The sequence below is a fragment of the Pholcus phalangioides genome, unplaced genomic scaffold (assembly GCF_987345545.1).
Source record: "Pholcus phalangioides strain wild (caught in Gottingen) unplaced genomic scaffold, Ppha-v1.0 ptg000015l_1, whole genome shotgun sequence".
Lineage (NCBI taxonomy): Eukaryota > Metazoa > Arthropoda > Arachnida > Araneae > Pholcidae > Pholcus > Pholcus phalangioides.
In genome coordinates, this window is record NW_028301608.1 from 46,089,170 (window position 1) to 46,105,288 (window position 16,119).

The 16,119-nt window shown below is 33.9% G+C and overlaps 1 protein-coding gene across 1 annotated transcript; it reads left to right on the forward strand.

The window, feature by feature from the left end:
• Positions 1-1,255: 1,255 nt before the first annotated feature.
• LOC149076104 (mitochondrial proton/calcium exchanger protein-like) lies at positions 1,256-15,648 on the forward strand. The gene is made up of 12 exons (XM_089243633.1): positions 1,256-1,502; positions 3,188-3,682; positions 5,073-5,216; positions 6,797-6,937; positions 7,160-7,363; positions 7,528-7,779; positions 8,749-8,892; positions 10,053-10,149; positions 11,232-11,380; positions 11,532-11,737; positions 13,549-13,699; positions 15,193-15,648. The coding sequence occupies exons 2-12, from the start codon at positions 3,191-3,193 to the stop codon at positions 15,373-15,375; spliced, it is 2,163 nt and encodes a 720-aa protein (XP_089099759.1). The 5' UTR covers positions 1,256-1,502; positions 3,188-3,190; the 3' UTR covers positions 15,376-15,648.
• The last annotated feature ends 471 nt before the right edge of the window (positions 15,649-16,119 follow it).

A 16,119-nucleotide genomic window follows, 5' to 3' on the forward strand; every position in this document is an offset into this window, starting at 1 on the left:
AAGAAATTTCCCATGTGGACCAATTTTGGCCAATTTTTCCCACGAGTTACCATCACTGGTAGTAACCATGGAGGAAAGAATAACTATTCTTTCCTCCATAGGTAGTAACAGACCACTCTTACTAAAAGCTATATATAATTATTATTGTAGATGACTGTTATCCACCTTTGACTCGATTATACATGGCCTCAGAATATTAGACTATCTTCTGTCTAGAGGAAAAAACTCATCCAGGAGAAATAAAGTATTTCTCCTCTAAGAAAAAACTAGGAGACACATATCCATGAATAGTTTGTAAAAAAATGTATAGCTGGCATTACTAATCCATACTGTTTGAAAAGATGTGTGGAAAAGATAGTTTGAAATTCTTACTTACAGATGGCAGTGAAGTGTTCATAAAACTGTTAGGGATATCAAAATGACATGTCGCTACTTTGACCATATTTCCTCTAAAAATACGGGTAGCCAACAATTATTGCTAAAAAAAGATGCCAAAGATAAGCAATGGTGCAATCTATTTGTAAAATAAACTGAGAAATCATCAAAGGTGGTAAACAAAGTACCACAAATTACAGTAAATTGAAATGACGCACTAATGACAAATAAAACGCTTATAGTTATCTATCTGCCTGTTTTTGCTTCAAAACATGCTGAATGAATGAATTCCAGAACTTTGCCACTGGAGTTATCCCGTTGCCGAGATCTCTTCCAGTTCAGCTTCGTGGCAGAGACTGGAACACTTTATTTTGTGTAAAATTAGCTTATTCTCCACGAAAGTTCATAAATCAGTCGTAAAAATGTTTCAAATTGCTTCAAGTTCTTCAAAAAATGCTTGATCAACGCTACGGATTTTCTTCAATGTAATTTATATGGGCCCATAATTACTTTCAAAACATCCTAAACTATATGGATTGATGCAATTGGATGTTATAATACACTACGGAGAGATTAATTCTCATTTTCGTGATTGACAAGATATAAATAATAAAGTTGAAATTAATGTTATTGCATTTATGTCAACCTCAAAAGGGTGTCTGGCTCAGTATTTTATATTTAATTTTCTGGGCTTTGTATCTCTAAACAAACTCAATATTTCAAAAACTAAAAACGCAATTCAATTTTTAAAATTATTAATGTGGCGAGAAATCCCACCAAATTTCCGCATTTCTACGCTAAAATCGGCAATTTTAACATTGATCTCTATGGAGACCATCCAGTGTTTGCCCCTCAAAGTAATGCTGGTGATAGTTATGACGTCTTTTCGAATAGCCTAATCGAGATAAAAGAAGGAGAGATTAGAGAAAAACATACCTCCTAACCGGCGCTGCTCGATCTCCACTTTGTTTACCCTGTGCGTTTTTAAAAATACATCTTTTCCCAGTGATCTTCCCGTGATTAATGAATCCGTCTTTTCCTCCATCATCAGCCATCGTGCCTCGCGATTCCAACAACAGCTAGAATATTCTTCAGAGGCCTTCAATCGACGTCTATGTGCTTCGGAGGTAACTATGATCCTTCCCATTGTTTATTTGTCCATGATGGTTATTGCATCATCGGTGCGTAGATCTTAACATGATACTGATTAAAGTGTAAACACTCGCACGTGCGAATCGATCATCTCTTATATGTTTATATAAATTAATGGAGTAAGAATCTTTAATTTAGATTATTTTTTATTGTTTGAGATGATCTAAATGTACATTGAATTGCGTGGGTGGTTGTTCAGGGCGGTCTTAACAGATGGGTTGGCCCATATGTACAGTGGGGGTTGGGCTATAGCCCAGGATGGCAAGTTCGGAGAGAGAGACGTCAAATTTGAGGATTGAGTTGCCAAGAAAGCTATTATAGTGGGAGAAGGGCCGCAGAATTCTCATAGACTGCCATAAATCCGCCTCTGCTGAGACAGCGAGTGACGAAACGAGTGATCTAGAGAGCTTTCAAGCATTGTTAGTGAAAAAGAAGAGTGTGTGAGCTTTTAAAAATAATCAAGAGAGTGATCTAGAGCGTATGCGAGCGTTTGAATGGCTATAAGAGTTATCTAAATTGTGTGAATGACCAAAAGAGTGACCGAGAGAGCGTGTCCAAGCATTTGAATGACCAGAAGAGTTATCTAAATCGTGTGAATGACCAAAAGAGTGACCTAGAGAGCGTGTCCAAGCATTTGAATGACCAGAAGAGTGATCTAAATCGTGTGAATGACCAAAAGAGTGACCTAGAGAGTGTGTGATCATCTGAATGATCAAAAGAGTGACTTTGAAAGCGAGGGACTTGGTTAGTGAACAATGAAAAGAGTAAATTAGAGTGTGTGCAAGCGTGTAATTGATCAAAAGAATAGCCTAGAGAGTATGCAAGCATGCGAGTGACTTAAAGGCACAGACATATTTACAGGGGTGGGAGGTAAGCGGTTAAAATCTGAGGAATGAGGTGTCAAGAAATGGAGAGGGGTTGCAAAATTTGTGTAGCCCACATGCCCCCAAAATCATAAATATGCCTCTGCTGGTGGGGGGGGGGGGGAGGACTTTCTTCACTGCATTTATGGGAAGAGGAATGGAAGCAATCAAGTCTGGGTGAAAACAGAGTTAATTACCCTTATGGGCCCCAAAGCAGAATGTTTTGTGTTCTGCAATGAGCCCTTGGCTGACTTAAAATGTTCTGTGGTAAAAATTCGCATATACACATAATAGCGTTTTTCTACACTTTTCTTAAAGTTCTTCCAGATCGTTCTGCAACAGCACTGGTTGTTCTGCAACGTACATCACACATTTCGGCATATTCTGCTTTAGGCCTTATGGGTGCCAAGACCTCGGGCTGCACTAGGGTTTACTGCCGAAGTCCAAAATCCTTGTTGACGTGGCCAATGCCCTAATTTCAGGCTTTTGCCAGCCCCTAATATCAATCCCCATGATTCTGAGTCATTGCCACGTCGGCATATTTTTTGTGTCATAGTTATAATTATAGTTAGCTATGGCAATCCTAACAACCAAAGGAATCAGAATATCAAAATCTTAGGGATCTGCAATGCCCTATATATAGGCCTATATGAATACATAAGGGCCATCGAAAGCCAGAAATTGAGACATTGGCTGGGTTAACTGGCGAATTCGTTGGTTCTGGGCTTTGATAGTAATATATATATTTCATGTTTCATACTAGTCATAGATCTAATTATGTATTTCTCTCTATCTAGGCTATGAATAACATCACCCATTTGTGCGTTCGAAGAAGGATTTGGACCCCAACTGTAGCGGCTTTCAACCATACGCATGTTTCTTATCAACACCATCAAATCACAGTGCCGGTTATACATTTCATCCCCAACAGAGGATTATTATCGAAACATTCAGAGGTATTGACTGCTCTCGATACTTTAGAGTTATTTCATAGACGTCATTTACATAAAACATCGACCTGCCTTGTTAAAGAGCCTTCGAAAATCGAGGAAACTGTTAAAGTATTGAAAGAGGAAAAGAAAGTGAAGGAAGATCATGATCAACTATCTAAAACTGTTACTTCTTCATCAACTAGTGCTGTTGAGAAACGCTCTCTTGGGAAAAGGGTATGGGATGAGCTGGTTCATTATTATCACGGTTTTCGCCTACTGTTCATTGACTTGAGAGTATCCTCCAGGCTAGTGTGGAAAGTATTACATGGAGAAGACTTGACCAGAAGGGAACATAAACAGGTAATAGGTTAATTACTTTATCATCATTGTTATTGAATTATTGCCCACCCACAGTGGTAGTTAGCTGACATTAGAAACTTATATAATTTGCTAACTTCGAGGCGCAAATTCAAGCGGTCTCCCATTTGAAGCGGTCTCTCAGCAGAGAGCATGCAGACTTTCAACATGATACTTATATAACACAAAAACTTAGGCACCTGTAATTTTTATTTCAACGTATAGAAGGCAGATGACAGTGCCACCATAGCATAAAACATGCATAACTTTGACACCATGGTGAAAAAATGGAGTTTAATTACCATTATGGGTGCCAAGATCTCGAGTTGCATCCAACTAGGGTTGGTTCAGGACGTTTTTCAAGTGTAAGCAAATAATACTTCAGTAGTAATAAAAAAAATCTTGCCCTCCATCGTCCCCCTTCAGTTGGTGCCTTCTTCAGATGCATAGTTCATAAAACTCAAGGTTCAGCCCTCATAGCAACCGGACATCTAAGACACATTGAAGGGAAAAAGGTCCCCCCCCCCCCCCACCATTCTCCTTCCTCCACTGCAGTAAATAATCTTGATTATATTAAAAAATAACCCAATAGATATCTACACAGGATTCATATCCATGGAATTTTATGGCCTTTAAACCAATTTTATGCTAGTTTTTGAAACCCTTTAAAAATAAAAAAATCATGAAAATGAACAAAAAATTTACCTGAAAAATAAATTCTGTAGGGTTTGCAGTTGATACAGAGGCCCCGCCCAACAGAAGCAGTATAACACCATAAAAACAATGGGAAAAAATCAGTGGTGAAATGCGACTGCAAGCAAAATATTCAACAGCGCTACCAGCACAACGGAAGCAACAGGACATAAAGTTCAACAATGTAGAAAACATTCTTCCAATCGCTAACTAACATATCTGTATGCTAATACGTAAAGGAGACATGAAAGAGGGGACATAGTAAAATTGCTACAGCTATAACCATAGATGTGATTTTGCTTTTATTTTGTCATGATCCCTCACCCTCCAATTGCATTTGGATTAAGTCAGCAAAGAATGTCAGCATTTTTTATTGAATCAATAAATGATAGAGGAGTGCTGTTATTATTATTATTAGAATGACACTGTTGTTGTTATTCCACTAAGTGGGTTTTAAAGTGTTAGTAGGCAACCAAATGTCACTAAATTACATTTGGTGACTTTCTGAAGGGTATCTAAACCCCATGCCACCCATGCTCGTATTCAGCTAGGTGGATGCACTTATTTGTTTGTCAGTTTGCTTTATCAGTTTCTTGAACTTTAATTTCCCTGCTTGTGAAATACATAAATATAAAAGCTTTTTTCATGAAAAATGTATGATCATTGCATATTAATAACTTCTCCCCTCCATCTGATACAGCTTGTCCGCACAGTGTCAGACATGTTTAGGCTGGTACCATTCTCAGTGTTCATCATTGTTCCATTCATGGAGTTATTGTTGCCAGTGGTTTTGAAACTGTTCCCCGAAATGCTGCCATCTACTTTCCAGACAAAATCTGCGAAGGTAAGTTAGCTAATTTGCAATTCTAGTTTTTCATACATTCAGTTATTGACTTTTACTTTGTCATCATGTATAAGTCACCATATAATTAAAAATATTTAATTATATGGCATATTACGTATTTGAAAATGTAACAGATTTATCATAAAAGGTGAAAAAATTATGTATCTTGGGATGGGGAAATGTTTATATTCATAAATGTTCAATACAATTTATGGATTGCACATGCCCATCAGGGTTTGTCGATTGCACATGTTCAATAGGATTTGTCCTATTCTAATTCTATCATCCATATTAAGATATAAATCCTAACTAGAAGATTCATCTTAGGCTAGTGTGGTTCTGAAAGTCTGTTGCGATGAGCTGATGATATTGATGTGTGACTATTCAGTGCATTTGTTCTTTATTACACTAATTCTGGATAACCATGAAAAATCGTTGACTCAGGAAACCTCAAATAGTAAAAGTTTGAGAATCACTGTCTTAGAATGATGAAATGGTCCTTAACTCTGCCATCCTTTGAAGTAGTAAACTGCAACCTGTTGCTCTTGATCACCACAATGTTTACTGCTTAAATCAGCTGGATATACCAGAAAAGGCAAAACTCTACAAACATGCATAAATGTAAAAAGAAGCTATTAGTACAATTGTAAATAATTTAAGTATGTAACTCTCTTCTATACAATGTGTATAGCTAAGTCCTCTTGCTGCATAGCACATGGACCTCAGATATGTCACTCATATTGCAAGGGATTGTGTAGTTATTGAAATGAAAAAATTAACTTTTTGTACAGAGACCCTGTCCTAAAAACCCAATTAGAAAACTGTTGCCCTGTCACTTCTGAGCCAAAAAAAATTTCTAAATGCAATATTCACAGAGATATTTGAATTAGAAAACAGAAAATGTGGAGAATAACTGCATAAACTAAAGGACCACTTCTGTCTCATGTTTTCTCCAATTTTTGAATTCAAATATCCCAGCGAATATTGCACTTGGAAAGAAACATGGAATTCTATTTGTTGGGCTCAGGAGAGACAGGGCAACAACTTTCTAATTTTGTTTTTTAGGACAGGGTGTCCGTATAAAAAGTTAATTTTCTCATTTCAGTAGCTATACAACTGTAACTTCAACATGAATGACGTATTTGAGTTCTACACATTATTTGGTTACTTTTTCTAATTAGAAGTATGTTTCTAGGATCAATAATTTGCAACAAGGAGGGGGACTTAGCTATGCACTCTGTATACGCTAAAAAATGCAGTATGTAGAAAAGATAATATTTTCTTCTAAACACTGCATTATTTAGCTCAGTGTTCTTCAACTGCCAGTCTGTGAAAAATTCTGCTGAATTCATGTAGCCATAACAAAAACATTTAGGTTTAATAAATAAAGGTCTTTACTTGCCTTAGCAGTTCTGTAAATTAATTATTTCATTTCTGCCTGTACTTGAGATTGTGCAGTTGTTTTCACCAGTGTGAAAAGTTGAAGAACACTGCTTTAAAGTATTTATGCATTACAGTTTTGAATGTGTTTCATTCCATTATCAAATTTAACATGTAACAAATTCATATTTGTTGTTCAGGAGACAAAGTTTAAGAAGCAACTCAAAGTTAAGATAGAAATGGCAAAGTTTCTTCAAAATACGTTAGATGAGATGTCACTCCAAGCAAAAGGTGATGCTCATTCACATACAGCTAAAGAATTTGTTGAGTTTTTTGAAAAAGTAAGTTATTCTGTTGTTAAACTTAAAATGGTTGTTGGTCGTTAATTTATTAGGACATACCAGAAGCAAGTATTTGCAGAGGAACTTTTTTTTTTATTTAGCTTAAAAAAAAGTTACCGCTTCTGCTCATTTTTGATTCCTTGATTTCATTGGAAAAATATGTATTTTGGTCAGGACAGAAATTTAGACCTTCACATACTGTGATCTTGATCTCTATTTCAGATACGTTCTTCAGGGATGCAGGCCAGTAATGAAGACATTATTAAATTTTCAAAACTTTTTGAAGATGAAATCACACTCGACAGTCTTTCCAGACCTCAACTGACAGCTTTGTGTCGTCTCTTAGAGCTTCAGCCCATTGGCACAAATAACTTTCTCAGATTTCAATTGAGGATGAGGCTACGTTCTTTGAAAGCTGATGACCAAGTAAGACAAACGAAAGATATTTTGCAAAAAATAAGTAAATAATCAAATATTCATTTGTATATTGTTCTTTAAAATTTACTTTGTTGTTAATATTGATGTTTTCGTTGTAATATGTGTTTTATATTTCATTTATTTTGATATTATATGATCTGTTTCTTACGCAGATGATTAAGAAAGAAGGTATCAATGCCATGACGGTGTCCGAACTGCAGGCAGCTTGTAGAGCAAGAGGCATGCGAGCATTAGGTATACCTGAGGGGCGTTTGAAATCTCAATTACTGCAGTGGTTAGAACTTAGCCTTAATGAGCAAATACCACCATCATTACTGTTGCTGTCTCGTGCATTATACTTACCTGAAACATTACCTGCACCTGATCAGCTGAAAGCTACCCTGTCCAGTTTGCCAGAAACTGCTGTAAGTTTCCTTTACTTTTTTTTTTCTCTTTGATTCTGCTACAGTGCATGCCACTTAATGTGATTACATTGGGACTCGGGATTTTTGAAAATAGTAACCAATAACTACATTAAAAAAAAAAAAATGATATGAACATATATTTCTCATTTAGCGTGAGCTCTTTCCCTGCCTCCCCCAAAAACTAGTTAAGAAATGTTCAATTATAGTTCATGCTCAGTAACTTACACTGTTCTAAAAAGCATTTTTTTTTTCCTTTTAAACTAAGATAATTTCTTTTGGCCATGAATGCCTCCATTCAGTCATTGCAAAGAGTTAAAACAGAACTGTTTCTTGTGAATTACAATACATTTTTATTCACTATTTGTACACATTTGGCCAAGGAACTAAATCTGAGTCTCGTCGGACCAAAAATTAAAGGGGCATTCTTTTAAAAATTTAATTTTGTTCCATTGTATGAAATCCATTGTGATTATAACACCACCCATACATGGATCATAGCACTTTCTATGGCTCAAAGAAGACAGCTTGAACATAGTACAGAAATGTTTGTGAACAAAAAAAACGGACATGGAGTACACCTCCTGACCTCCTACAAAGTCTGAAGATTGATAACTTACAAAAGGGGGCAGGATTTAGTTCTACCTCAACTTTGAGATGTGTGAAAAAAATAAAAACTGTCAATTTTTTGAAAAAAAAATTATAACATAAACAAAAATAAAACTAAACTTGTGCCATGTATTGAATTAGAATCTCCAATGCAATTTACTGTTTGTTTTGATTCAACTATTGTCAAACAGATTAAAATTTGAATATGACGGATAAACATTCTTCATGTGGACTAGAATTAAGACATTTTATTTGTCTTTTTATGAATGAAAAGAGTATTTTTGTCCTTTACTCAAATATGAATTAAAGCTCAAAGTCACATTATCATTTATACTTGATATGATTTCAAATTTTCTTTTCTAGGCTGCTGAAGCTAAGTATAAAATCGGTGAAATGGAAGGGAAAGTTGACAATAAAACTAAATTGGAATTGATAAAGAAAGAGGAAGAACAAATCAGAAAGGAAGCTGAAGAAATGAAGCAAGAACAGCTTGAACAGCAACAGAAGGTAATAATAACATTTATGAAAAACCAGCTAAAAAATACCATGCACAAACTTATTGAACAAATACAAATAGTGAACAAAAATTTTATAAATAAGATTGATCACTGAACCCATTGGTTAGAATTCAGTGCACTTCCTTCTTGAATACGGCTACCTCAAAGTTTGTCTTTCAAACCGAGCACAACTCAGGTCTATCATTAAGGGGCAATTTGCTACCAAGTGAGTTGTGCCAGAAGTGTTAGTGTGTGTACCTCACAGTCTGAGTGCATATTTAGTGTTGTGTCCGATTTTTCAGTGCTGCTTATTACCTATATTTCAGAAGTGAAGTGTAATGTCTGAATATTTGTACTAAATTTGTCTGAATATTTGTAGGCCTGTTGCTCTCTGTGGCGAGACTTTTTAACGTGGGAGATCGGCTTGCATTTGCTCCTCAAAGTTGGGAACCACAGAAAAAACCAACTTCAGCCGACCATCACTGTGGCTATGGTGGGGCTCAAACCTGGGTCCCCGCAATGTGAGTCCGTCACTGTGACCACTTGACCACCACAGCGGCTACCTCAAATTCTTGGGCCCCATGCACATTCATGTTCTAGGGCCTTGGTTTGCTGGAAGCAAAAGCTTACATATTCTCGAAAATCATGGCTTAAGAACTCATCATGTAAGCTGCTTATGGACATGAGGCCTCCCGAAAGCCATGCCTGGATAGGTCCACTTGTTAAGATGACCCTGGTTTTAAATACAGTTTTTCTGGATTCTTAAATTACTTAACACTTTTTTCCCCACTGAATTTCATTCAAAAAGCTTTATTTCTTCCAACCTATATCTTTCTTTGCAGTTCTCTGCGCTCCACCCCACCTTTGTCACCAGTTACAGCTTCATCTCTACCCGATTTCCACCTGTAGCACCCCCCCCCCCCTCCCTGAATATCCCAGGATTGCAAGAGGAGCCATGCTGCTCCAGGTTAAGAATCACCAGTTCAGAATATAGTATGAATAATAGATGGCCAAATAAATGTGCAATTATTTGCTAATAATAATCAACCACATGTACAAATGTGATACTCATGTATAAGACTGTTAAAAATAATGCATAATGAAACTGTTTTCACTGGATTTTTGTAACAAGTTTAGCATGAAACTTTTTTTTTCAATCCCTCAACATAGAAAGTTGAACAGTTAGATGAAGTAGTGAAAGAGAAAGCAGCAGTTGATGAAATATTGATAGATTCCTCACCAATCCTTGAAGATAAATCTAAAGAATGTAAGTGAATATATCATTAACTTTTTTTTTTTGCTTTACCTAAAGAGACTAATGTCTAACATGCTGGATGTTTCTGTGTTTCACAATTGCAAGGTGAGGTATTACATGCTTAAAATATACTTAATAAATTTTGCATTGAGCATTGGTGCAATTCAAGCATTTAGCCCCAAAGAAATCTAATTATTTCATATTATTATACAATTTAGAGCAAGACTCCAGCTGATGTACCATTAAGAACATCTTGCCATACAAACAAACTAGACAAATAGCTCGCTTCTCTTCGAAATTTGGCATGCATATTTCACGTCCATGTTAGATAAAATTGGCCTTATCGAAGAATAGTTGACTCTCATCATAATTACCCTCAATTGTTAAAATGGATGTTATATTGAGAGGTCGTTATGTCAAAAACAAAAATTTTTTTGGGCAAAAAATTATTTTAAGAGAATTCCATATTTGGATAGAATAAAAAATTATATTATTAATTTTTCTTATAATGCAGTTGAAATGAAAATGTATCAAGTTAGAAAATAATTAAAGAATTTTAGCTAAATAATTAATCACATGTACATGCTTATGTACCGAATCCACTGATGAATTTTGTTATTTTCTTGCAAAAAGAAGCAGGACAGAGTTCAGATATTGTTCTAGATTGAATGGTCTTTTCAGATTGAAGTAAATATATTATGAAAAATAACATGAGATGAATATGAACACATTTTGAATTTATTGTACCGGTCATTATAATGGAATGGTCACAATTATGCATGGTTGTTGACTGTATGTCACCAAATAATACCAAGTGTAACTTATTTTTTGACTCACCTTTGTAGACAAGAAAGCTTTGAATGCTTTTGAATAGTATTAAAGAAACTATTTATCAATGTGAAAATCTATACAAAGCTAAATCACAGGCTTTGAGAAAGGACTACTTTTGGTTTTAATATCATTGAGGCCTTTTCCTCCTTTCTCATAGACATTTAGTATGATCAATCAATCATACTTTGTTTGACCAGCTGAAGTTGTTGAATTTAATTTCTTGTTTTACCAAATCAATGAGGTTGAATCTTTTTCCCCTCTAGTAAAAGCTGAAGGGGAGGCAGAGTTATCAAAAGCTGATTTTGAAGACCTTGAGGATGCTCTAGAAAATATAGCTAATGAGAAGAAGAAGCTTCTGATTGAAAAGGAAGAAATAGAAGATTTGAAAGAAGAAATGGAAGAGTACAAACAAGTAAAAATGTTACTCATATTTTAATTTGAAAATTTTCTCTTTTTTTGTGCATAAACATTCATATGCCTTGAATAGTTTGTACAATAGTAGCTGTAATCAGTGTAATTTTTTTGTGAATTGTAACATTTGTTCCTTTTCTTCAATCTGTTAGGATATCGAAGAGTTTAAAGATGCTGTGATCGCAACTGGTCACAAAGAACTTAGGGAATCAAAAGCTGCATTAAGGCTGTCCAAAAAAGTGAATAAAATGATAACAAAAATGGATAAACTGTTGGATGGATTGACAGCTGAACGTCATACGTTGCAGCAACGTATAGATGATAAAGTCAAGGAAGGAGTATCATCCGTGAAAGAAAGGTTAGTTTGATGCGATAGACTGATCATGATACTAGTAGTTTGGTTACTGATATTACTTTCTTTAACTTTATAAACACTTTTTTTAACTGGAAATGATTTAATAAAATCAAGAATTCTGAATATGGTCTCAGAAAGTGATATACATAATTTTTTTTTCAGAAAATTAGCCCAAAATGGTTTTCTTTTTCAAATTTTCCAGACCTTGATAACTCCTGTGCTGCTGGCAGACATGGCTGACATTTTCTAAAAAAAATTTATTGTCCTCAAACTCTAATACAGTGTTATCACATAAAAATTATAAGTGAAAATATCAATTTTTTAATTGCCATAGCGACCTGGCACCTGAAAATTTTGAAGCCTTGGATAATAAATAGTTATTAAATGAACATAACCATATGATAAGTACTTGTTGAAGCTACAAAACTCACAAATAACTCTTTCATACAATATTGTTATTTTTTTTGTTCACAATAGTTTATACATTAACCTCATTCATTAATTAGTCATAAGATAACATTGGGATTATAAAAAAAAAACATTCACTCAAGTGGCTTGTTCTCTTATTCAGTCATGTCAAATAAAGTAAAATCACTTCAATAAATTTGTTAATTCTGTACTTTTTGTTACATAACTATGTATGCATAGCTTTTTTCTCAAATGTGATTTTCTACTGTGGAAACTCTTTCTACCCAATTTGTGGTAACATGTGAACCAGAAAACAAATTGATAAATGGAATGTATGTTTAAGGAGGATGGTGCTACGTGGCATTTGAGGATTTTGGAACTGAAAATAAGCATTAGTTTAAGGAGTTTTATTCAGTAAAATAATATCCACTTATCTGATTTTCCTATTGAAATACAGACAAAATTGAAAAAAACAACAACATCCATTTAAGCAGTTTATCCTTTCATCCGGTATACATTTACAGAAGGCTGACTGTAATTTCATATTTACAGTATGTACAGTAATTTCACATGCATATATAATCCGCAGGTGTGAACTTGGCTACTTTAAGGAAAAGGTTAAGGAACGGAAGAGGTTGTCAGTCAAATTATGTGGAAAAATGCCACTTTTTCTATTGGCATCTTTACATCCTTTATAAATCTTTACAAAATTATTTTTTTACACTTTAATTTTTTTAAATATTAAATTTTAACCCATCAGAAAAAGAAGCTTCAGATGATATGTGCAGTGCTTTTTTAATCTGCATTAAGAAATTCAGATTTTTTTAAAAATGGAATGGATGTATCAGAAGATTACAAAATACAACTGCTGAGCTCTTATCACTTTTCTCATAGTCCGCCTTGGTATTCTCTTATTGTACAAGACAATAACATATGTGGCATGATAATTGAATACACGATTTCTCTTGAATGAGTCCATACAATGTAGCAAAGAGTGTTAGTGTTCAGATTTTAGATTTTGTGTACATGTTATTTTGGAAGCTCTTTTGAATGTTTGAACTTGAACTACAATAGATTTTTGAGGCTTACTAGGAACTTGCAGTAATGAATTTATTAATGTAATAAAATTTAGAATATTGCATTCTTGAATATAGATTTAATCCTTCCACACATCATAATAATATAATCATAAATAATTTTACACAATAACTGACGTAATTGTTTCTTTAGAAAAAGAAATAACAGTTTCAAAGAAGTAGGCACATTGCACTTTATAACATTATTTTTGGTGTCAGTGCTGAACCCATTGATTTGAAGTTTTATTAATAGTACTTCGTAAATTTTAATAGTACATTTCTGAACAATTTATTTGAATCTCACTTTCATTTTTTTATGCTTTGCTCAAGGGATGACATCGTTAGCATAAATGAACTGGTGCTTGCAATCAGAAGAATGCAGAAAGTTTCTGATGATACAAGATTATTAAGAATAGCAGATGTCCTTGAGAAAATGGATGTAGATCATGATGGTGCTGTTGAAATCGATCATGTTATGAAAGTAAGTTTTATCTTTTCATTTTGACATTTTGTTTTGCATAGGCTTAAGAATAAGTACAAAAGTTACAAATTCATGTATAGAGTATGAATCAATAATATTGTTCTTGTTTAAGATACACATACAATAAATATAAATATATATTCATTATCATTAAGTAAATTTTTGGTGTATATAAAAATTGTCTTGCAATATTTATTCATGCATTGAAATATTCACACAAGTTTCCATGTTTTTTTCCCCTTGTACTCCTGAAATCAGTAAGAAAACTGGATTTTACTAAAAACTGGACAGTTATGCATTTTCTTGTGTATTTTCCAAAAATATCATTCTTGTTTTTTAGTTCTGTTTTATGAAATTTTGCCTGTAAATTTACTATCAAAATTAATTTCCATCTTAACAATATATAACTGTAATTATGTCTTGTCTTTCAATGCATAATTTTATTTGTTTGGTGGATCAAACACAAGCACAAGACTTTGATTCATTAAGGAATTAGGATACACCAAAACACTTTCACTGCTTATTTTTTTTATATAACTTGACATATACTTTCCCAATGCAGGTAATGGTTTTATCCTACAGTCATAGATAGAAGATGGATGTTTGTGGCAAGACAATTTGAAACTACGTCTTCAAGGCAAAACTTGGCTATCAGAAGATTCTTACAAAAGTTATTGCTATCAGTTTCTGGGATTTGGGGGGACAGGCATTGCAGATTTCAATTTCTTAAGTGAGCAATGAACAATAATTGCTACCTACTAATACTGGCTGTTAGCAGTTTTATTTGGTCAACAGATCCAAAATGTGGGACACCCTGTTTGCTACTTCTACTAGGACAACTGAAGATCCTATATCATTGCTACAAAGAAAGGGATGTTGCACCACTTAGTAAATGGCACTGTGCAGTCAGGCAAATTAGTAATGGGCTCTCATATTGCAAGGACCATAGTTTGATCCCTACTGGTTGAACTTGGTTTATGAAGTTTACAACATTGAGAGATGAATTCAAGCCAGTCTTTCATTTTAAAAAGTACATACAGAAAACTTTTCATCATGCACTAATTTGTTAGAAATTTCCCACAAGAATGAGTAGTAATAGTACTGGAATTCATGTGTAGGAAGATTTTCAATTGATGAAGAGGTAGACCATTTTGTATGGAATTATCTTTACAAATGCCCAACTTGTAGAATAAAGGACAAATTTATGGGGTGCCTGGAAAAGTGTTTAAATGTCAATGACAATCATCTCGATAAATGAGCTTTATAAGTTTTTTTAAATATTGATTTCAAAACAAATTATATTAATTATCAAAGAAATCTAGTTTATATCCTCTTTCATTATTATCAAGTTTCTAAATGTATCGAAACATCTTCTGTTATTAGCCCTGAATCAGCATTAAACACAATCAATTGACATAAATATAAAACTGTGATATACTTATTTTACTGTTTATAATCTATATAATATTTACATTTTAATGTTTATTTAAAAGGTTATAGAACTTCTTGGACAAGAGAATGTCAAGCTTTCCAGCAAGCAGATGAATGAAATAATCGACCTGCTGATGAAAGAAGACACCTTGGAAATGGAGGAAAAAGTGCAGAAAGCTCAACAGCAAAGCTTGGAGGGCATTTCTAGTTCAAATACTGGTGTTACAGACAGCAAAAAAAATTAGTTGATTTAGCGGATGAATTTGAGTTAATAATCAAATGCAAATTGCTGTATGACACAATGAATTCAGCAGCACAATTAAGTTATTATAGTTGGAAACAATGCAGATTAGTTGTGTAAACTAGTGCATGACATTCTCTGCTTTTTTGTTTTTTTATATATATTTAAGAAAGAGACAGACGACACAATTTTTTATTTAATATGTCATCAAGCAACACTATTTATTTAATGTCTTTGTTATGTAAAAATAGTTTTAATAAATAATTTAGATATGTTATATTGCCATTTTTTTTTAGTCTGAGTTTCTATCGAGTACCTATTGATCTGAATTCTATTCAATTCTAAAAACAAATTATACTTACATCATAATAACAAATTGTAGAGGGTATGCTACAAAACTAATAAATTCTCTATTCGCACACATTTTTGAAGGATTTATCAAATTTATTGCAAAGTATCAATAATTCGAATAAAAGATATCACATCCCTTGTTATGTTATTGAATTGATAAAACAATTTTTCTACATCCATTTATATTGCGGTTAGGTTAGAACACTGAGTAAACCATATTTCTACCCATGTTTGCTGTATGAGGGGCTGTGTACAACTCCTAGGACATTGGACTGTGTTTGAAAGAATCTTCTATTCATTCAACAAAGCAAAACAATTTACAATTTGTGGAAATAATCCATTAGAGAACATCGAATATAATTCAAGCAGAATTAGCATAAAAGAAAAAATAAAATGA